Source organism: Ursus arctos, unplaced genomic scaffold (genome assembly GCF_023065955.2).
Source record: "Ursus arctos isolate Adak ecotype North America unplaced genomic scaffold, UrsArc2.0 scaffold_29, whole genome shotgun sequence".
Taxonomy (NCBI): domain Eukaryota; kingdom Metazoa; phylum Chordata; class Mammalia; order Carnivora; family Ursidae; genus Ursus; species Ursus arctos.
In genome coordinates this window covers 35438494-35461780 of record NW_026622974.1, presented here as the reverse complement: position 1 = coordinate 35461780, position 23287 = coordinate 35438494, and the positions used below count along the sequence as shown (strand labels likewise).

At 35.9% G+C, this 23287-nt stretch overlaps 1 protein-coding gene across 4 annotated transcripts in view; it reads left to right on the top strand.

Moving 5' to 3' along the window:
* ME1 (malic enzyme 1) overlaps positions 1–23287 on the top strand; it is a 175513-nt gene that overhangs the window by 76452 nt on the left and 75774 nt on the right. For all 4 annotated transcript variants that reach the window (XM_048219745.2, XM_057303923.1, XM_057303925.1 and 1 more), the window contains one exon: positions 8362–8465. In XM_048219745.2, coding sequence (XP_048075702.2) covers positions 8362–8465 — 104 coding nt within the window. The remainder of the gene's footprint in view (positions 1–8361; positions 8466–23287) is intronic.

Here is a 23287-nt window from a genome sequence, read left to right as displayed (position 1 = left end):
AAACAGTCTAATCTAAATTTTTATGTTTATAGCTCTTAGTTAATACATAAGGGAGAATAGAAAAACATTTAATGTGAGATGAGTTGTTAACTCTTAATATTCTTATTTAATTCATTCTGACACTTTATTCTTTTTATTTTGTACTGCTGCTTAACTAAAAAGACAAAGAAAATTTAATTCACTAAAATATGACTAAGTGTAAAATGTAATGGAGTTTTTATTTGCTACTTTATGTTCCACTTTCACATGTGGAAAAGTGCTTTCAGTAAAAACATTCCTGTGGTAAAAACTTTTAATCTCATCTCTTCTGTGAATCTTGGTCCAATTTTACACCTCATGGTAAAAATATAAAAATAAATTGATAACACCACTTATTTTCTTACCCAGAATACTCTAGCAAAGTTTAATGAGAACTAGAGCCCTTTTTTATAAATTATAAACACTTCCCTCTTTTATCATAAATATCTATATTGAGTAGCAGCAATGAAAACAGGAAAGAAATTAGGAGCCAATTGATAGGATATTGTTCACTTGCTGTAAGATCACACTTGCCTAATTTTCTTAATCTCTGCAGCTTTCACCTAAAGGAGATTTAAAGAACAAAGACACTGATTGGGGGCATGGCTGGCTCAGTCAGTAGAGCATGTGGCTCTTGACCTTGGGATTGTAAATTCAAGTCCACGTTGAGTGTAGAGATTACTTAAAAATAAAATCTTAAAAAAAAAAAGCCAAAGACAATGAAAACTAGCCATAAAAGTGTTTGGCTAAAAAATACTCTTATTCTTTAGGTTAATAAAGCAAAGCATTCATTTAGGTAGGATGTTTGTGTTTCCATCTTATCTTTCATCTCTCATTTCACAGTTCACATTTTCTTTGTGTTACTTTTGAAACTGTAGCTATATACAATTTACTTCTGTTACCAGAAGTGAATTTTCTTCAATTATCTTTTAAGAGCATACCATATTCAGTTTCTTTTTAAATCATTGTTACAAAATCTTTTCATAGTAATTATGTTTCTTATTTGTCTGTTTTTCTTTAATAAGTGACAAATATCAAAGTTTGCTATTTGACTAAAGATGTGAGTAGATGCTCCTTGTGTCCCCTACATGCTGGTCTGGGTTTTATTAGGTTTCAAAGACTGCTTCTTATATTACATGGTGTCTTAGTTTCCTAGAGCTGCCATAACAGTACTACAGACTGGGTGGTGCACCAATAGAAATCTGTTTTCTCACGGTCCTGGAGAATAGATACCCAAGATCAAGGTGTCAACAGGGTTAATTTCTTCTAAGATCTCTCTCCTTGGCTTTTCTTCCTCTGGTTTTCCTCCAGTGTCTTCATATGGTCTTTCCGCTGTGCGCATCTGTGTGCTAATTTTTTCTTACAAGAACACTAGTTATGTTGGATTAGGACCACCCTAATGACCTCATTTAACTTAATTACCTCTTTAAAGACTCTGTTTCCAAATATAGTCATATTCTGAGGTTTTGGGAGTTAGGACTTCAACATATGATTTTGGTGAGGACATAGTTTGGCCCATAACATTTGGTTAGTCTTCAAGAGGGCATGGATAGTTGTTTTTTCATAGTTATTCTTCATTTATTAAGTCATCGCTCCAGGTCTCAGATTTCTGATTCTGGTTTTATGTTTAGTCTGGCCTTTTGTTCGTGTATACAGTGTGTCTATATCTAGAATCCCTGCAGGAACTTGAACTCACAAGTTTGAAGCCTCCTTCCATTTAGAAGGTTCACCTTTGTGTTCCAGAAAGTACTCTTCATATTTGGCATGATTTGGCCATGGTGGAGAGAAACTGAAAGAAAGAAAAACCTGATAGACTTTCTGTCACATGTAGCTGCCATATGTCAGAAACCAGTGTTGGCACTAAAATGTGGCCCATGTTAGTTTTCTGTTGCTACCCTAAAAACTCAAGCTCAATGGCTTTAAACAACACAAACATATTACATTATAGTTCTATAGGTCACAAGTCTAACACAGGTCTCAAAAGGCTAACATCATGAAAGGTGTCTACAGGGCTGTGTTTCACAGCCTGTCTTTTCCAGCTTCTAGAGACTGCCTCCTTTGTTCCTTAGTTCATGGTGCTCTTTTTCCGTTTTCAAGGCAGCAATGTCTTTCTGGCTTTGCTTCGGTCTTCACAGTTCTTTCTCTGAGTACGGCCAGGAAAGATTTTTTACTCTCAAGGACTCACCCTTAATCACATCTGCAGTCTCTTTTGCCACATAAGGTAACATATTTGCAGGTTCTAAGGATGGGGGAAGTCATTATTCTGACTGCCACGGAGTCCCAGCCAGAATGTCATCATTCGTCACCCCGCCCTCCTTCATTTCTGTCTTGTTCCTTTCATAGTATGGCATTGCTCGTCATTTCAGACAAGTGATCCTGTGCTGTAATGAGTGCTAAAAAGCCAGAGGAGAGAAGAAGGTCCCTCAGTTTCCAGCCTCTCAGTTTGTAGCGTTGTGTGCGTACTCTTTGCTATCTCTTTTTATCTCACCCTCTTTAAATTAGATGATAATGGATCGTAACAAGAATTTCTTTGTTTTTTGAGATACCACACCAATGCCTTGGGAACGAGATGGGGTCTTTCTTCAGTTTGGCTTTATATGCCCTAAAACTATCAGAAAGTCCTTGAAATTTGTGGTATCTTTTAGGAATACCCGTTATATAAACTAAAATAGGCAAGATATTTATCTGAGACAGGAACCTTTTGGGAAGTAGAATACTTTATTTTAACTTAATAATAAAAATTTGAAATTAGTGGTTCTCAGTATATGTTCTATGAACCAACCATTTCAGAATTACCAGGGGCATGTGTTAAGAATGCAAAATCCTGGGCCCTACTCCAGACTTGCTGAATCACAGTCAAATTTTAATCATTTTTATTTCTACCACTTTTTAACATTCGTGCCAGCTCATATGCATACTGACATTTAAAGTATTGCTTTTATGCAATATTTAAAATTTTATGCCTCAGACTCTTGGCTGAATGTTGGCAGTTAGTTTCCTTTTATTTTTTTATTTATTTAAGAGAGAGAGAGAGTGAATGGAAGGGAGAGGGAGAGAGAGTCTGAGGCAGACTCCACGCTGAGTGCAGAGCCTGACACGGGGCTTGATTCCACCACAATTGTAAGAACACGACCTGAGCTGAAACCAATAGTTGGATGCTTAACTGACTAAGCCACCCAGGTGCCCCGGCAGTTAGGTTCCTTAGTTGTATTGATGATATGAGCTAGCAAAACAGCCAAAATTATGTATTCTTTACAGAACCTGATTATTTCATTTGAAAATGAGTAAATGGCAACAAAGAAGATGATTATCTGTATATTATAAATAAAATTTTAAAATAAATGCTAAAGTGGGGAATATTCATAACATTATGGCAGATAAACATTAATAATGTTCTTAATATTCAGAGAACACTTTCAAGGCAATAAGAAAAGTCAAATTTGAAATATAAGAATTGCCTAAGGGCATATGGGCACAGATAATTTACAAATGAAATAAAAATGGTCAATAAACTTACAAAAAATGTTCAACAATGTTAGAAGAGAAAAACAAATGAATGCCACTTGGCAACATTTTATATATGCAAATATATGTATTTTTATATATTTAATATTTGTATATTACATACTTGTATATTTCATATACATATACACATATATGGAAAGAAAATACTGTTACTTGATGCTGCAGCAAAATAGACAGTTCCTGACTTACGATGGTTTGACTTAAGGTTTTCTGACTTCACAGTGGCGCCAAAGCTACATACATTCAGTAGAATCCATACTTCAGATTTCGAATTTTGACCTTTTTCCAGGCCGTGGTGTGTGGTATGATCTCTCTCGTGATGCTGGGCAGAGGCAGCGAGCCGCAGCTCCTAGTCAGCTAGGTGGCCGTGAGGTTAAACAGCCAGTATACTTATAACTATTCTGACGCAGACAACCAAACTTACATGAGATATGCAGCACGTTATTAAGTAGGCTTTTTGTCGATGATTATGCCCAAGTGAGCACGTTTAAGGCAGGCCGGACTAAGCTATGGTGCTCAGTACGTTAGGTGTATTACATGCAGTTTGTACTTACTATCTTTTCAATTTATGATGGGCTTATTGGGATGTAATTCTGTTTTAAGTTCAGGAAGATCTGTATTTAGATGTCACTGGGTTGGGAAATTTATTTGTTCACCCTCTCTAGGCGGGCAGAGTTTCAGTACAGTTTGCAAGCTTTTAAAATGTTCATCTAGTGACATGAAAACTTTTCATAATATATTCCTCTATGAAAGGGGGTCATAAAGCAGTCTGTGATCTTGTCACACATTTGGAGAGATAGTATTCTACATGCACAGACATAGGGAAAAGGACCTGGAAGAATATACGTCAAGATGCTAACAGTGGTAGAGATTATTGGTATTCTTTGTTTTTAGTTTTACTTTTCGGTCCTCTCAAATTTTCTGATTGGCAATGTTGCCTTTTTTTTTTTTTTAATGATAAAGAAGACCTTAAAATATTAAGAAAAATATTAAGAATACTAAATTCCTGAATACAGAATATTTAGGGTGTTCTGAGAAAGTCAATATAGGACACAGGATAAAAATCATTAAATTCAGGACATGTCCGTATATACAGGATGCCTGGCAATCCTAAACACACACCAAGGTCTATTTAAGAATGAAAAATAAATTATTATTTTTTCATTCTTAAGAAAATATTTTTTAATTCACAAACTCCAGCTAGGAAAGGTAGGAATGTGAGAAACTGGAACAAACTGAGAGTTGATAATGGTTTCTATTAGCATTAAATAAATGAATACTTCAAATAAAAATTTCCAAGTTTCCAGAATTGAGATATTGCTAATAAGTAAGTAATTACCTTCACCAGTATATTCCCTCCTTATCTCCTTTTTGGAACCCTCTTCTATTTCTATATATTTTTGTCTTTTACTGTTTTTTTCCTACTCTCTTTCCTTCTTTCATGCTTGTAAGTCTTCAGTGACACCACATGTATTGTATGTGATACTTCTTGCTAAAGGAAGTCTAACCTTTTTTAAGCGCTTGCTTAACTTCAAGTCTTTCATTTGTTCTCCAGCAAAGATCTCCTAAATGTTTACTCTTGGCCACAAGAAGTTTTTAATCCAATGAGTTAATATCACTTCTGTGCCAGGCTATTTGGTCTATGGAGCCATTATCAAAACTGGGTAGTCTTGTTAAATTGCTTTTTGTAGATACTAATTTTTTTGTTCAGTAAGATTTCCAGGAATGCACTCATTATTCAAGCCTTAATTATCATGAAATTTTTAAAAAACAGTAACTTTGGCAGGGACATTATGATTGGAAGAGTTTTATAACTTCCTGCTTTAATTCAAAGATAAGTGTTCATAAATCTTCATAATTGACTCTTCATTGTAGGCAGACTTTATGATATACACTTAAATTATTAGCATGGGAAAGAATGAGAGAAAAGGCAAAACACGTAGCATCTTTTCTCAGTTGTGTTCTTTTTCTAATTCACGTTTTAGAAGTCCAAATATATTCCAGACATGGAGGAAGTATTTTAATTCTGGCAGCCATTAAGTAGCTCATTGGTACTTCAACCTCAGCTGTTCAGAAGCCTGCCAGTAGACCGTTCAAAGTGTTTAAGCCTCACAAAACAGCTGGGCTTTACAACAGCACTGTGTCAGATTTTGCATTTCATCTGAAATAGATTTGTATGATTAAATATGTTAACTTACAGCTAGCTGGAAAGCCTTAACTCATTGTTGTGCAGTATAGGTAGGATGACCACAGAATCTATCGGCCAAACCCACTGAAAGAGGATGCTGTTAATAATTATAGTAGGATAACAGGTATGAACTGGGCTATAATTTCTGTTGGCTTAAAGCAAATCCCAACTCGGATCATTCCAATGGTTTAACCTTTTAACATCACAGCACCTGCAAAAAACATATCATTTATCCATAACAAGCCACCTCCAAATTTAGTGATTTAAAACAATTACTGTTTTATTAATGTTTATGATTCACCGGGATGGCTAGGAAGGCCAGGATGCTTGGCACAGTCTTTCTCCATCTAGATTCTCATCCTTCACAAATTGTTCACATTCCATATGTAAAATACGCACATCTCCATCCTAGTTTCCCAGAAGTTTCATCCCACTCACAACAGCAGGCCCAGAGTTCGGGGTTCTGTCATCTAAATAAGTTCTAGATGCAAATGAAGCTGCTTGTGTTTTCCTCCTGGTGTGGCCCCTCGTCGCTGTTCGGTAGTGAGGGAGGACAGAATAACCGTAATCCACGCTTCAGCTCGAAGTGGGAGGACTGGGAATCATATTGCCCTCATGGTTCGTGGCAGTTCTGAATTGCCTCTGGACTCAAGTTGCCAGGCCACCTACCCCAGGGGCAGGGGATATTTTTTAAATGGGGCCTAGTTCTGTTTCCTTAGAGTGGTTCTGTAGTTTGTTGTTCTTTTAGGCTTTTGGCTTTGCTCTCTGAGCTCTTGGCTCCGTCCTTTGAAATATCTTTCCTTTCCCATAAGAAATGATGGTGCTACCACTGAATAGCTTTCTCTGCTTTCTGCCTGTGGAAAGCTGGGGACCCAGAGAAGGATTTTCATTTTGAAGTGTCTCTGTCCCAAATCATCTAACTAGTACAGTACCCTTATTTTTTTTTTATTTGTTTATTTTTTGTTTTTTTTTTTAGGCTTTCTATGTATCAGACTGTCTACCCTGTTAGAGAAAGGACTTACTCATAATTCTTTTCAAAACAGACCTCCCTGTATTGACTGGCATGTCAGAGTGCTGTAGAACCAGCTATTTTTCGCCGGCCATGATGGTCTGTTGAGCCCCACTTGAAATCATTCAGAGGTTTTCACAAAAGTTGTTACAACCACACACTTGATCTTTGACAGCAGGCCTTCTTTCACTTTGGAAATCTTTTACAAGCAAGTCTTGTGTCCCCTATATTCTCTTTAAATTTCTCTCACAAGCTAAACATTTCCTTCTGCATCTCATCCCTGCTTTAACTTTATCATACGGCGGTGAGAAGCCGATTTACGGCGTTCTGCCTGGACCTCTTCCACCAGATTCACAAGTTCTTTAGGTACGTTGTCTTTGCAGGTTATTGACGATGACAGTACGTCTGTTACATGACACAGAGTACAAAATTTCTTTTCCAGCCCACAGAAACAGTTTGTCTTTTTAAATATCCTTCAGCAGTATTTTGTAGTTTCAAGTATATAGGGCTTTCACATATTTTGTGAAATATGCCCCTATGAATCTTATGTTTTGGAATGATATTGTAAATGAACTGTATATTTTATTTCATTTTCAACTGTTCATTGCTAGTATATAGAGATATAGTTGTGTATGTTGATCTTAGAGCCTACTATTGTGTTAAATTCACATATTTTTTCTAGTGGATTATTTTGTGTGTAGATTGCTAAATATTTTCCATATACATGATCATGCATGTACAAATAAGTTTACTTTCTTCCTCTAATCTATTTTCCTGTATTTTCTTTTTCTTGCCTTATTATGCTTAGGGTCTCCAGTATAGTGTTGAATAGAAGTGGCAAGAGTAGATATCCTTGTCCTATTTCCAGTCTTAGGGGAATAGCCTTCTATCTTTCACTGTTAAATATGTTGTTAGCTGTGGGTTTTCCACAGATGCCCTCTATTGGGTTGAGGAAGGTCATTCCTATTCCTAGTTTACTGGGAGCTTTTGTTATATATGTATTTTATAGTGTATAAATTATACCTTAATGAAAAAACTGGTCTCATAAAAAACAGTATTACATATACTAAAACTTGAATAGAGTAATGTCGTCTCATATCAGTTTAAGAAAAAACTTTGTAAAATTTAAAAAGTCTAAGAAAACTTAGGTCTAAAAATTTATTTTTAACATCAGCCAGCTAATATATTAAAGGTATAATCAAAATGTTTGTTGAGGTTTTGCTTTCAGAAACAAAACAAATCTAGGAAAAGAATTGGTATCTTTCCATTTCCTAAACTGATGTAATATTTCAAAACCCAATATGACTTTTCTATGTGATAAACTTTGCTTGTAAAATCAGAATTTAACTTTTCTAATTAGCACCACTGAAAGATTTTATTTCCTTTTGTTTCCCCCAAATAAGGCAGAATGTTTTAATGTTTAGTAATTATTTTTCTTATTTGACATATAAATACAATAGACATTCTGTGTAATGCCAAATAGTACTGCCGGTTAATTCCTACTCAGTATGGAAAGATTTTATTTCCATTTCTATCCTTCTATAGATGAGGAAACAAGCTCAGAAAGTGTGAATGACATCCCTATCATTATTTCTATATCTGTGTAACTTTTTTTTAATAGGATTTACTCAAAGATCCGTTGTACATTGGGCTACGTCAGAGAAGAGTGAGAGGTCCTGAATATGATGATTTTTTGGATGAATTCATGGAAGCAGTTTCTTCTAAGTACGTATAATCTTTATTTTATCTATATTTGAATTGCATTTCAAAAATTTAAAGATAACCTAACATAGTGAACTAAAAAGGTGTCCAAGCTTGGTGTATTATGTTTAGTAATTAGAAGTGATTTGTATGAAATGCATACACACATACTGTCTTAATTATTAGTGACCAAATGATAAAGTCATGCATCTATCTCAAAAAAGGTTGTCTTCGTTGCTGTCCCTGAAGATACTTTTATGAAAATCTTTAGATCGTGTGGTTATTGAAATGCATGATTATGGTGAATGAGGCAGTGGTCACTGACCAAATTACCTGAGCAAGCCATTTTATGATTGGCAGTCTGTACTTTGTTTCTGACTGCTAATAAAATGTGATCGCCAATCATCTTTGTGGGTCTTTCTGACCCTTTTGTGGTAGGAAGTGGGGACTGAGTGTGAGTTAGTATAATCCACAAGTCCAGAATGGTGTTTAAGAACCAGGACATCCAATCACAATTCATGAGTCTTTGATTAAAATGCAGTACTCGATTACACCTAATTTAGGTAACATTTAATTGTGGGCCAAGTGCTAGTATTAAGTTTTCCAATTTTTTTTTTCTTTCAGCAAAGAGATTCCACCATAATTTAGTAATGTATTCTGAGAGATTTTTGTCACACTAATGGGACAGCCATCCCGTTTGTTACTATACAGCCACAAAAACCATGGACTATTTTAAAACCTATATGTTGCCTTGGTTTTTCATAGAAATAAACTCATCACTAGAATCAGCCGTAACTAGAGACGGAGTTCTGGGTTTTTTTATTATAAGGTTTAGTTTTAAGAAGTTGTATGCAGCAGCAGAAAGTGCTTTCATCAGCTTGCACAATATTTAGAGTATATTGAATCTCTCATTGCCTAAGGTTGCAGGGCGGAGTATATTTGGCTGTGAGTATGGGCTACTTTTTGAAAATATAGGCCTGATTTATTTATTGTTGTTATTAACTTACTTGGCTAAGCTGTACTTATTCATAGGAATAGTTGAGGAACTGTACAGTTCAAACTCAAGATTGCATGGTACAGTTAATTTCTAGTAGTTTCTCATATATAATGTTTTGAAATTGCCTGTAACTCTTTAGATAGCAACATTAATTGGGAGATTCTGTAGAGAACATTGTGACACTATGTAAAAGGAAAGGGAAATGCAGTTCTTATCATATTTGTTTTTAGTGTCTCTTTGTGTGAGTAGAGTCTGTCTTTATATTTACAACTTCAGTGTACTTAGGAAGAAGCTGTTAAACAAATTTATGAACGTAGTTTGTATGGCCTATATACTTAAGTGCTGATGAAATGAAAATAGAAATAATTCCATTTGGAATCAATGAGAAGCTTTCCTCAGAAAATGAGATTTGAGCCAATTTTGAATACTGTGTGTCAATATAGAGTCAGAAAAGCTTAATTTATTTATTTATAAATAGTGACTTGAAGGCTTACCTAAGATCTCTGATAAGGAAATGAGGATTGACAAAAGTCAATAATTTTAAATGCGGAGTTATACCATCGACTCTTCCCAGAGAAGAATCACAAAGACTTTTCAAAAATAGTTTCTAGCATGCTGCTGGTTTGGGAGAAGTTTTCTAGAAGCGACACCTAGCACTACCCAATTAAATTAGGAAGTGGTCCTGAAGATAAGCCCAAGATTATTTAAAAAGAAAATGTAACCTAAATTCAAGGTGAAAAATGACTTTGCAAGTTGAGTTACTCAGGAATCACATTCTAAGATGGAGTTGATTGAGGAGTGCCCTTGAAATGAACCCCTTTGGAAGGGAGGGAACAGAAGGGGTGGATAAAGGGAGAAGGATAAAGTGGATAATGGGAGTGGTCAAGCTTCACCGTAGAACCACCAAAGCCTTGGATAACTTCATTGGAACCTCCCTGTGTGCCGGTTAGATACTTAAGGGCACACTAATTTCTGCCAGTCTCCCTCCCCCCAATACTGTGTTGGGTTTTTTACTTACTACATTCTCAGGGTTGGGTGGGGCAGTTTCAAATTCTTCCTCTTGACTTTCTTCACAATTACACTCTTTACCTCATGAGCCAAGGACTTGATATGGGTGTTGCGGCACTTACTAATAGTGTTAGTCAATTCTGATTATACATTTGGGGACTGAGAAAATCATCAGGTTAGTCTGTGGTCCTAATGAATGGACCCATTATGAGCTAGACCTTGGCCAAGGCTCTATTTCTTACGGACTTCTAAATGCCTTTACTCTAACGGCATATAGATGCTTTTGGTCTTCTGGTATCACTGTCACCTCTGTGCCCCTGAAATGTTTGGGTATTCCCTGCCCCCAGAGCACAGTTACCTGAATAAAGAGCTATAGGTCCCACTGGAGAAGGATTGAGGAAATTATTACCCTATATTCTTACCATGGTGTTGGAAGGTCTTTCCTTCTGGATTCTGGGTCTCTTATGTTAGAGGGTTCTGAATCCAAAAATTAGCTGAGGCATGGAAGCTGAGAAAGATATTGTGATTTCCTTGGGGCAACTTCCCTCAGATTTGTTCATTTATCATTGATGGTATACATTGACTAGTATTTATGTATTTGATCATACACATTGACTTTGATTTCTTTTGATTGTACACATTGACTAGTCGCTTTGTCAGCTATCTGTTTTGCATCCAGGGATGCTGTATTAACTATCTCAGTAATTCTCTGTGGGTCAGCCCCACACTAACCCCAGCCTTGCCACTCATACGATAATTATGTCCACCTAGCTTCTCATGGCTTCTGGTCCTCACCTTGGACCTATTATCCCCACCGCTGTCAGTGAGCCTAGTTCTAGAACAGCCTTTCTTTCTGTTAATTCTGGGCTTCAACTACTGGGTATTTACCCCAAAGATACAGACGTAGTGAAGAGAAGGGCCATATGCACCCCAATGTTCATAGCAGCAATGTCCACAATAGCTAAATTGTGGAAGGAGCCGAGATGCCCTTCAACAGATGACTGGATTAAGAAGTTGTGGTCCATATATACAATGGAATATTACTCAGCTATCAGAAAGAACGAGTTCTCAACATTTGCTACAACATGGACAGCACTGGAGGAGATAATGCTAAGTGAAATAAGTCAAGCAGAGAAAGACAACTATCATATGATTTCTCTCATCTATGGAACATAAGAACTAGGATGATCGGTAGGGGAAGAAAGGGATAAAGAAAGGGGGGGTAATCAGAAGGGGGAATGAAACATGAGAGACTATGGACTATGAGAAACAAACTGAGGGCCTCAGAGGGGAGGGGGGTGGGGGAATGGGATAGACCGGTGATGGGTAGTAAGGAGGGCACGTATTGCATGGTGCACTGGGTGTTATACGCAACTAATGAATCATCGAGCCTTACATCGGAAACCGGGGATGTACTGTATGGTGACTAACATAATATAATAAAAAATCATTAAAAAAAAAAAATTCTGGGCTTCAGAAGAGAACCGCCACAAAACTTACTAACATGGATATCTTCTCACTAGCATCTTCCTTATGGCTTTTGTAAATGGTGTGTTTTCTGGGCCTTCAGGTAGAACATAATATCTGATGGGTTTTCTGGCCTTACGTAGCACTTGCATTCTAGAATGTACTCTCAGAGCCTTGTGATCCCCTCTTCTGCCATCTGCCACAGCATTTCTGGCTTTTTTTTTTTTTTTTTTGTAGATTTTATTTATTTACTTGAGAGAAAGTGTGTGTGAGAGAGAAAGAGTATGAGAGAGAGAGAGTGTGTGCATGACCTGGGGGGAGGGGCAGAGGGAGAGGGAGAAGCAGACTCCCCGCTGAGCAGGGAGCCTGATATGGGACTTGATCCCAGGATGCTGAGATCATGACTTGAGTGGAAGGCAGACGCTTAACCAATTGAGCCAGTCAGGTGCCCCAACATTTCTGGCATTTCAACAAAATTTAATATGAGCCATTACTTTCTCCATGTTTCGAGGAATCACCCTAGCCGTGAGTTCGTGCCATCTGAGATTCTTACTGGTTGTAAATCCTACATCCAGGAGAGCACCCTCAAGTCGATGAACTTTTTCTTATCTAATAGGTAAAGTCCAAACCCCTTTGAGCAAACACCCTCAGAAATTGATCTCGTATCTGCTCTTCTGGCTAGTATAAACCAGCTAGATCTTGCAGTTCCTTTGTGGAATATCCCCTTTCTTCCTTTGTTAGCCTGGTATGTCCTAGGTGGGTTATATTGTGACATAACCCTCGCTACAGGCCTGAGGGTCTGGAGAGGAGGTGAGGGGGATGGAGGTGAGGGAGGTGCGTGTTGTCTGAGGAGGCAGACCATTTTTGTGGCTTCAGAAAGTTTTAGGGAATCTGGGAATTCAAGTTTTGGGTGGCACCAAAGCAGGTTATTTCCTGTGTCAGGTTCCATCCAGGAACCTGACTTAGCAGATCTGCCTTGCTAAAGTTTTGGAGTGTTTGAATACTGTGATGAATCCCTGTTCCTGGTGATTAGCTCTCTCTGCCCAGGAGCTATAGGATCTGAGAGCATTTTTGGTTTTTTGTTTTGTTTTGATTTATTTATTTTTTTTAAAAGATTTTATTTATTTATTTATTTGACAGAGAGAGAGTGAGAGATTACTAATAATCAGGGGGAGCTGCAGAGGGAGAGGAAGAAGCAGGCTCCCTGCTGAGCAGGAAGCCAGAGAGAGAGAGAGAGAGAGAGAGAGAGAGAGAAAGGGAGAGAGCGCGCACAAGCAGGGGGAGCTAATAGTGGAACTACTGGATCATATGACATTTCCACTTTTAATTTTTTGAGGAACCTCCCTCTTCTTCTCCACAGTGGCTGCCCCCATTTACATTCGCGCCAGCAGTGCATGAGGTTTTCCTTTTCTGTACATCCTTGCCAACACCTGTCTTTTCTTGTATACCAGTATACCAGGAAAAAAATCTGGTTCAAAGAATTCCTTCTTTTTAGGTGATTTAATTTTGGGGAATATTAAAGTTCTTATAATCCTTGCATATGTCAAGTGTATTTGATAATCACCAAATGTATGCACTCCTTAAATATTTGTGTTTGTTTTTCTGGTTGTACTTCTTATACTAGTTTTTTTTTGTTTTTTTTTTAACTAAGCTCTGTGAGGTTTTTTTTTTTTGGTTTTTTTTTTGGTATTTTTTTGTCTGTTTTTCTTTTAGATTCCACACATCAGTGAAATCATACAGCGTTTGTCTTTCTTTTTTTTTTTTTAAGATTTTATTTATTTATTTGACAGAGAGAGACAGCCAGCGAGAGAGGGAACACAAGCAGGGGGAGTGGGAGAGGAAGAAGCAGGCTCCTAGCGGAGTAGCCTGATGTGGGGCTTGATCCCAGGACCCCGGGATCACGCCCTGAGCCGAACGGCAGACGCTTAACGACTGAGCCACCCAGGTGCCCCGCGTTTGTCTTTCTTGATTTGGCTTATTTCACTGAGTAAATTCCCACAAGAGCCAATCCATTTTGACACAAAGGCAAGATCTCGATTTTTTATGACTAACATTCCTCTGTATATGTGTGTGCGCGCTTCATCCTCTCTCCGTTCGTCTATTAATGGACGCTTCAGGCTCTTTCTGTATCTTGGCTATTGTAAATAATGTGCAGTGATCACAGGAGAAATATCTCTTTTCAAATTAGTGTTTTCATATTCTTTGTATAAGTATCCGTAAGTGGAATAACTGGATCATATCATAGATATATTTTTAATTTTTTGAGGAATCTATACTGTTTTCCAAAGTGGCTTTAGCAATTCACATTCCCCATTTTCCACATCCTCTCCAAGACTTGTCATTTTTTTTTGGATGATAGTAATTCTAACAGGTGTGAGGTGATATCTCATTGTGGTTTTGATTTGCATTTCCCCAATGATTAGTGATTTTTGAACATTTTTTCATGTATCTGTTTGCCATCTGTATGTCTTCTTTGGAAAAAGGTCAATTCAGATCTTCTGTCCATTTCTTAATCAGGTTGTTTGATTTTTTTTTTATTGTTGACTGTATGAATTCTTCATTTATTTTGGATATTAATCTCTTATCAGATTTATGATTTGCAAATTTCTTTTCCCATTCAGGAGGTTGTCTTTTTGTTTTTATGATGGTTTCTTTCACTGTGCAGAAGCTTTTTAGTTTGATATAGTCCCAATTACTTATTTTGACTTTTGTTTCCCTTGCCTTTGGAGTCAGATCCAGAAACAGATTGCTAAGACTGTTATCAAGGGGTTTACTGCCTATGTCTTCTAGGAATTTTATAGTTTCAGGTCTTACATTCAAGTCTTTAATCCATTTTAAGTTAATTTTTATGTACTTAATGTAATAGTGTTCTAGTTTCGTTTTGTTGCTTTTGTTTGCCTTGCCTATGGAGACATGTCTAGCAAGATGTTGCTGCGGCCAAGATCACAGAGGTTGCTGCCTATGTTTTCCTCTAGGATTTTCCTGGATTCCTGGCTCACATTTGGGTCCTTCATCCATTTAGAATTTGTTTTTGTGTACAGTGTAAGAAAGTGGTCCAGTTTCATTCTTCTGCATGTGGCTGTCTAATTTTCCCAACACCATTTGTTGAAGAGATAATCTTTTTTTTCATTGGATATTCTTTCTTGCTTTCTCAAAGATGAGTTGACCATAGAGTTGAGGGTCCATTTCTGGGTTCTGTATTCTGTTTCATTGATCTAAGAGTGTTTTTGTGCCAGTACCATACTGTTTTGCTGCTTACAGCTTTGTAATACAGCTTGAAGTCCAGAATTGTGATGCCTCCAGCTTTGGTTTTCTTTTTCAACATTACTTTGGCTATTCAGGGTCTTTTCTGGTCCCATACAAATTTTAGAATTGTTTGCTCCAGGTCTGTGCAAAATGCTGGTATCATTTTGAAAGGGATTGCATTAAATGTGTAGGCTGCTCTAGGTAGTATAGATATTTTAACAATTTTGTTCTTGCAATCTGTGAGCATGGAATGTTCTTCCATTTCTTTGTGTGCTTACTCAATTTCTTTCGTGAGTGTTCTGTAGTTTTCAGAGTACAAAATTATTTCTTCCCATTCATAAGCATGGGATGTCTTTCCATTTATTTGTGTCTTCTTCAATTTCTTTTTTTCCCCCTTCTTCAGTTTCTTTCATCAGTGTCTTATAGTCTTCAATGTACAGGTCTTTCATTTCCTTTGGTTAAATTTATTACCAGATTTTTTGAGATGCAATTTTAAATGAGATTATTAATTTCTTCTTTAGTAGTTTGTTATTATTGTATATAAACACCATAGATTTCTGTATATCAGTTTTATATCCTATAATGCTTTTGTATCCTACAATAGTTTTTTTATGGTTTTCTGCATATAGTATTATGGCATCTACAAATAGAGATGGTTTTACTTCATTCCTTTCTAATTCGGATGCCTTTTATCTTTTTTCCTGTCTGATTGCTGTGGCTAGAACTTTCCAATACTATGTAGAATGTAAGTGGTGAGAGTGGGCATCCTTATCTCCTTCCTGATCTTAGAGGAAAAGTGTTCAGCTTTTTGCCATTGAGTATATTGTTCATTATGGGTTTGTCATATGTAGCCTTTATTATGTTGAGGTACATTCTTTCTATACCCATTTTAAGAATTTTTATCATAATTGGATATTGAATTTTGCCAAATGCTTTTTCTGCATTATTGAGATGATCTATGATTTTTATTCTTCATTTTCTTAATGTGGTATGTCACATTGATTTGCAGATGTTGAACCGTTTTGTATCCCTGGGATAAATCCCATTTGATCATGCTATATAATCCTTTTAATGTTTTGTTGAATTTGGTTTACTAATATTTGTTGATAATTTTTGTCTCTATGCTCATCAAGAATATTGCCTGTAATTTCCCTTTTTTTGTGGTGTCCTTATCTGGTTTTGGTTTCAAGGTAATGATGGCCTTGCAAAATGAGTTTTGAAGCGTTTATTTTTCTTCAATTTTTTGGAAGAGTTTGAGAAGGATAGCTATTAAATCTCTTTTGAATATTTGGTAGAATTAACCAGTGAAACTGTCTGATCTTGGGCTTTTCTTTGTTGGGAGGTTTCTGATTACTGATTCAGTCTCCTTACTAGAAATTAATCTATTCAGATTTTGTATTTCTTCATGATTCAGTCTTGGAAAATTGTGCATTTCTAGAAATTTAGCCATTTCTTCTAGTTTGTCCACTTTGTTGTATAATTATTTGTCATAGTCTCTTACAATCCTTTGTATTTCTGTAATGGCCTTTTCATTTCTAATTTTATGTGAGCCCCCCCCTTTTTATTGGTTTGTCTAGCTAAAGGTTTGTCAGTATTGTTTATCTTTTCAAAGAATTGGTTCTTAGGTTCATTGATCATTTTTATTGAACTTTTAGTCTCTCTTTCATTTATTTCTCTTCTGATCTTTAATATTTTGTTCCCTCTCCTAACTTTAGGCTTCATTTGTTCTCTTGCTAGTTCCTTTAAGTGTGAAGTTAATTATTTATTTGAGAGTTTTCTTGTTTCTTGAGGTAAATCTGTATCACTATGAACTTCCTTCTTACAACTGCTTTTGCTGCATCCCATAGATTTTGGTATGTTGAGTTTCTGTTTTCATTTGTCTCTAGCTATTTTCTGATTTCTCCTTTGATTTCTTTGATGGCCCATTGGTTTTTCAGTAGCATGTTGCTTAATCTTCACATATAGTTTTTCCAGTTTTCTCCTTGTAATTGATTCTTAGTTCATATGATTGTAGTCAGAAAAGATGTTTAATCTAATTTCAGTCTTCTTGAATTTATTGAGACTTGTTTTGTGACCTTATGTATTATCTACCCTGGAGAATGTTCCATGAGCACTTGAGAAAAATATGTATTTTCCTGCTTTTCAATGGAATATTCTGCATATATCTATGAAGTTCATCTGGTGTAATGTGTCATTTAAGGCCATTGTTTCCTTCTTGATTTTCTGTCTGGATGATCTCTCCAGTGATTCAAGTGGGATGTTACCATCCCTTACTATTATTGTATTGCTGTCAGTTTCTTACTTTAGGTTTGTTAGTATTTGCTGTGTATATTTTGATGCTCCTATGTTGGATGCATATGTAATTATAAATGTTGTATCTTCTTGCTGGATTGATCCCTATATCGTTATGTAATGTTCTTCTTTGTCTTTTATTACATTGTTTAAATCTATTTTGTCTGATATGAGTATAGCTACACCAGCTTAATTTTTTTTCCATTTCCATTTGCATGGAATATCTATCTTTTTCTCTTCACTTTCAGTCTGTGTGTCTCTTTACTTCTGAAGTTAGTTTCTTGTAGGCAGCATATAGATGCATCTCGTTTTCTCATTCATTGGGCCACTCTGTCTTTTGATTGGAAAATTTAGTCCACTTTATTTAAAGTAATTATTGATAGGTATTTACTTATTTCCAATTTGTTGTTTTCTGGCTGTTTTTGTTGTTCCTTTCTATTCTCTTTCTCTTTCCTTATTTGATGGCTTTATTGTTATATTCAGACTTCTTTGTCATTTTCTCTTATGTATTTACTGTAAGTTTTTGCTTTGTGATTACTGCAAGGTTTGCATATAACATTCTATGTTTATAATGGTTTCAAGTTAATAAAACATTAAATCTGAACACATTTCAAAACTTTACATCTTTACATCCCCCCATATAGTAGCCTCTTTTTCCTGAATCAGTTGCCCCTGAGTGTTAATAAGACAAGTAATGACTGCTTCAGCTCTGCTGCCTAAAATTCTCTAAATTAGCATTTCATTGATGATGATGATTTTTTTTAAGATTTTATTTTATTTTTTATTTATTTGAAGAGATAGAGACAACCAGCGAGAGAGGGAACAGAAGCAGGGGGAGTGGGAGAGGAAGAAGCAGGCTCATAGCGGAGGAGCCTGATGTGGGGCTCGATCCCATAACGCAGTGATCACACCCTGAGCCGAAGGCAGACGCTTAATGACTGTGCCACCCAGGCGCCCCTCATTGATGATTATTAACTAATTAAGAAAAAAAGCTGTACCTCAAGTGAGTTTTTAAAAAGCTAGTATTAAATTTTTTAATGAAAGAAATAAGAACTATTCAGCCAGTACTCTATTTTTAATTTTTTCCCTTTTTTACTTTGAATTATCAAAATTAAAAGTCAATTGGAAGCACTAGGAGTGGCCAGAAAGATGATTCTTATAATATTTAGATGACTTTCCCCAACTTTGGCTGTCATCATAAATTTTATTATGATCTGTCACATAATATTTAAGAGAAATAATCTTACTCTGAAACCATACCGTCTGCCATATACTGCAGGCTATGATGATTGTTTTTTCATAAAGTGATGATTTTTTTCACTCATTCGGTACTAAAATAAAGCCCTTGTGTGTCATTCACACTATTCAGACTACTGAAAGAAGCTATTAATTTGGTCAAAGTTCTTGGAGGTCATTATCAGATTTTAAAGGAATAAGATATATAGCCCCTGATTATCATGGCCAGATTTACTAAATTTATTTTTATTATTATTTATAATATTCTCTCTTTTTAAAGAAGTCATCAGAAATATAAGTTTATGTGCTCCTCACCCTTACACAAGGTTGCAATTTAATAGTTTCTTCACCATTCTACACTAAATTTTTGGCCTTAACATACATTCCTATTGTTTGTCTTTCTGCCATTTCTGCTGCAGTGAATTTCATGGTTTTTCTATACTGTCTTCTTCCACCTGTTCCAATCATTGCCTTTTATGCCTGGTACTTTATTAGTTGAATGGATATATTTATAACTTAGATGATTTTATCTATAAATCTGTGAGGCCTGTTGGATTCCACCCATTATTTTAATCAGCGTAATTTACTTTGGTTTTCATAAGAAATTTAATGAAAACATATGACTCTGTGGGACACCATCTGCTGTTTTTCTCTGTGGTCCAAAGGTGATGTAAACCATTTGAAAAAAAAAAAATCAAATGGAAAGAATGTCTGTCAATATGAGAAAAATCAGCAACCATGTTACTTACCAAGGAACATGACTCAAATCAAATTTATGACTCAGAGGCTTTTTTCCACTTTTCCATACAAAGAAAAGATCAGATTGACAATTTAACCAAAGCCATATTTTTCTTAAAAATTCTATTTCTAGGGGTGCTTGGGTGGCTCAGTCAGTTAAGCATCTGACTCTTAATTTTGGCTCAAGTAACGATCACAGGGTTGTGAGATTGAACTCCATGTTAAGGAAGAATTGGTTGGTATTTTCTCTCTCCTTCTCCCTCTGCCCCTCCTCTCATTTGCATTCTCTCTCTAAAAAAAAAAAAATTATTTTAAAAATTCTGTATTTATATCTTACTCTCCGCTTTTTTCAAGTGCATGAAGAAGGTAGGTCATATAAGAATTAGAAATCAGCATATATGCTTTATGTATATGTATGTAAGAGTATGTACATAGATTTATATTTCTTCAAAGATTTAAGGTGGATATTTTGTTAGTTTTGCATCTTTGCCTGTATACTGGCCCACCCTTAGAGGAGCCAATTTGACTTGGAGGAGCAAGTCAAATTTGCTGTGTCTTGCTGAACATGGTTTACAGTGTTTTCCTTTTAAGTGCTTTCCTTGCTTAATCATTTTAATTCAAATCATTAATTCTAGTTCCATTAATTCCAGCATTCCTTTAATGTCAGTGTAAATGTTTTACACTGATTTTATTCTATTTCAGTCTTATGAATGTATTATTCCACTGCGCCCTATTTTCCTTACTAGAGTGTGAATTGTGTCAGAAAAAGAAGGGGTTACTGTTTGTCTGAGTATCCCACAATATACTCTACCACATACTGGGTATAAAATAACTGCTTTTAAAAAAGCATGCCTTAAACATTGAATCCGACTTTGGTGAAACTACAGTGACATAACGTATAAGAGAAAGGTCATTCACTAATGTAAGTTAGAGAAACACAGAGCTTCCCAAATAAAGTGATTCTGCCTGTGTGAACTAAAGATTTGAGTTTTAATTGCATAGATACATTTATGCTTTAGATTTTGAAGTTTTTCTAAAGAAGAAAAATATTTTTAATAAATTTCTATTGCATCTGTCATTAGTGTTTCTTTTTTTCAAGTTTTTATTTAAATTCCAGTTAGTTAACATATAGTGTAATATTAGTTTCATGTGTAGAATTTAGTGATTCAACATTTACATACAATACCCAGTGCTCATCACAAGTGCCTCCTTAATCGCTGTAACCTATTTAACCCGTCTCCCTGCTCACGTCCCCTCCAGTAACCATCAGTTTGTTCCCCGTAGTTAAGAGTCTGTCTCTAGATTGACTTACTTCTTTTTTTCCCCTGCTGTGTTCATCTGTTTTGTTTCTTAAAATTCCATATAAGAGTGAAATGATGCGGTATTTGTCTTTCTTTGACTGAACTTATTTCACTTGCATAATACTCTATAGTTCCATCCACATCTTTGCAAATGGCAAAATCTTATTCTTTTTTATGGCTGAGTAATATTCCATTGTATATATACACCACATCATCTTTATCCATTCATCAGTCAATGGATATTTTTCCATAATTTAGCTGTTGTTGATAATGCTGCTATAAATATTGGGGTGCATGTATCCCTCTGAATCAGTATTTTTGTGTTCTTTGGATAAATACCTAGTAGTCCAATTGCTTGATCATAGGGGTAGTTCTATTTTAACTCTTTGAGGAACCTCCAGCTTCTGCAAAAGAAACAGTCAACAAAACTATAGGCAACCTATGGAATGGGGAAGATATTTGCGTTTGATATATGTGATAAATGTTAGTATCCAAAATATATAAAGAATTTATAAAAGTGAACACCAACAAAACAAATAATCCAGTTAAAAAATGGGCAGACAACATGAATAGACATTTTTCCGAAGAAGACATACAGATGGCCAACAGACACATTCCTTTTTCTTTTTGAACGGCATCAAGGCCTATATAGTGAAATACCGAAATATTTCATCTGCGTTTATTAAAGGTAAATTATATTTATTAAAGATGATCATTAAGGTTTGACAAAGTCTGTGTATCATGCTTCCTCTTTGTCTATCTTCTTTATTCTCTTGACCTTTATTTAGCAAGGTAAGTGGCCTAGTTCCTTAAAAGCGTGTGTTTCATACAGTTTTCCATGTATATTACCATGTGTAATAAGTTGGAAAATAAGAAGGAATATATCTGCTCCTCGGTAATATTTAAAAAGGAGTCTCAGTATAGATTTCCTTAATTGTGCTCATAGAGTAAAAGCAAAAGCAAAAAACCCAACCAAAACCAAACAGAAGCAAAAAAACACCGTCAGCAGCAGTGCTTTATGGGTCAAAATAAGATCCTTTGTTGTAATCTTTACTTGCCCTCCTTAATTTAAATGTATTTATAAACAAACATAAAGCAGGAATGTGCTTATGGAAGCAATTTAGTTTTTATTTTTAAAGATTATTTGTGTAGCCAGTTTGATGGGGGAATAGTATAACAATATTTGAACAAGATGTAGTTTCATTAATGGGGATTAAAGATGCTGAAAGGAAAAGAATTGTTACGGAAGCAAAGTTGGAAAGTTCGTTTCGGATAAGGTCAGAAATTAAGGGGACTTTTTTGTTCAGTAGGAAATGTGAAAATAATTTGCAATTAGTAGCCTGTGTTGACCTAACCTTATTGCTGATGGGCAGTGGCATTTCAGCCAGTAAAAGCTGGTCCCTTTTGCGGCTGCTTCTGACCTCCTTTCCCAGCCATTCAGTCAGCACTGCCTTTGCAGTCATTGACCTCCTACGCCATGTTCCCCACTTAGAATATTTGTTCTTGCTCTTCCCTCTGTCTGAAATAGTCTTCCCCCAGAAACCAGCTTGTTCACAACCTAATCTTTTTCAGTATTTGTTGAAATATTACGCTTTTCTGGACTTACCCGGATTACCCCCGGTAACACTGAACTCTGCCCCACTTTGTTCCCATTCCTGGCTCTCCTCATACTCTTGCTTTGCACTTTTTTTTCTTATTACACAATTTTATATAATTTAGCATTTATTACATTTACTGCTTATTGTGTGTCTCAGCCACTAGAATGTATGGACCCCAAGGACAGGGATCTAGTTCTGTTTACGAACAGGTTCCTACACCAACGCCTGGCACAGAATAGATACGCAATAAATCTTTGTTGAATTGAATTGTACTACTCAAAGGGAGGCCACACAAGAGAATGTGAGTGCATTGGCACAAATTTTTCACCATTGTTAGAAAATTAAATTTAATCATGCTTTACTTTTGATCAGTTGCTAGCATCATTTTTTTTTAATGCCATGCTTTTGGTTTTATTTATTTGTGTGGGAATATTTTATTTTATCAGGGAGTTTCATTTCATAACAGACCATTTGAATCATATCAATGGTTTAGAATTCAAATTAAACACAAATATCAACTATTCCTAAATTGAAAATCATGCAGAGCATTTTGTTTGTTTTACAATTCTTTCTATAAGCTAATTTCAGTTAAAGGTATGTTTTTCTAAACTGCCAAAGTGGAATAAAGACAGAACTTAGAAAAGTGTTTGAAAAGCAGCCTTAGTAGACTGCTGTTCTTTTTTTTCTTTTTTAATAATTGTTTATTATGTTATGTTAGTCACCATACAGTACATCATTAGTTTTTGATGTAATGTTCCATGATTCATTATTTGTGTATAACACCCAGTGCTCCATGCAATACGTGCCCTCCTTAATACCCATCACCGGCCTGTCCCAATCCCCCATCCCTCTCCACTCTGAGGCCCTCAGTTTGTTTCCCAGAGTCCATAGTCTCTCCTGGTTCATTCCCCCTTCTGTTTACCCCCCTCTTCATTCTTCCCTTCCTTCTCCTACAGATCTCCC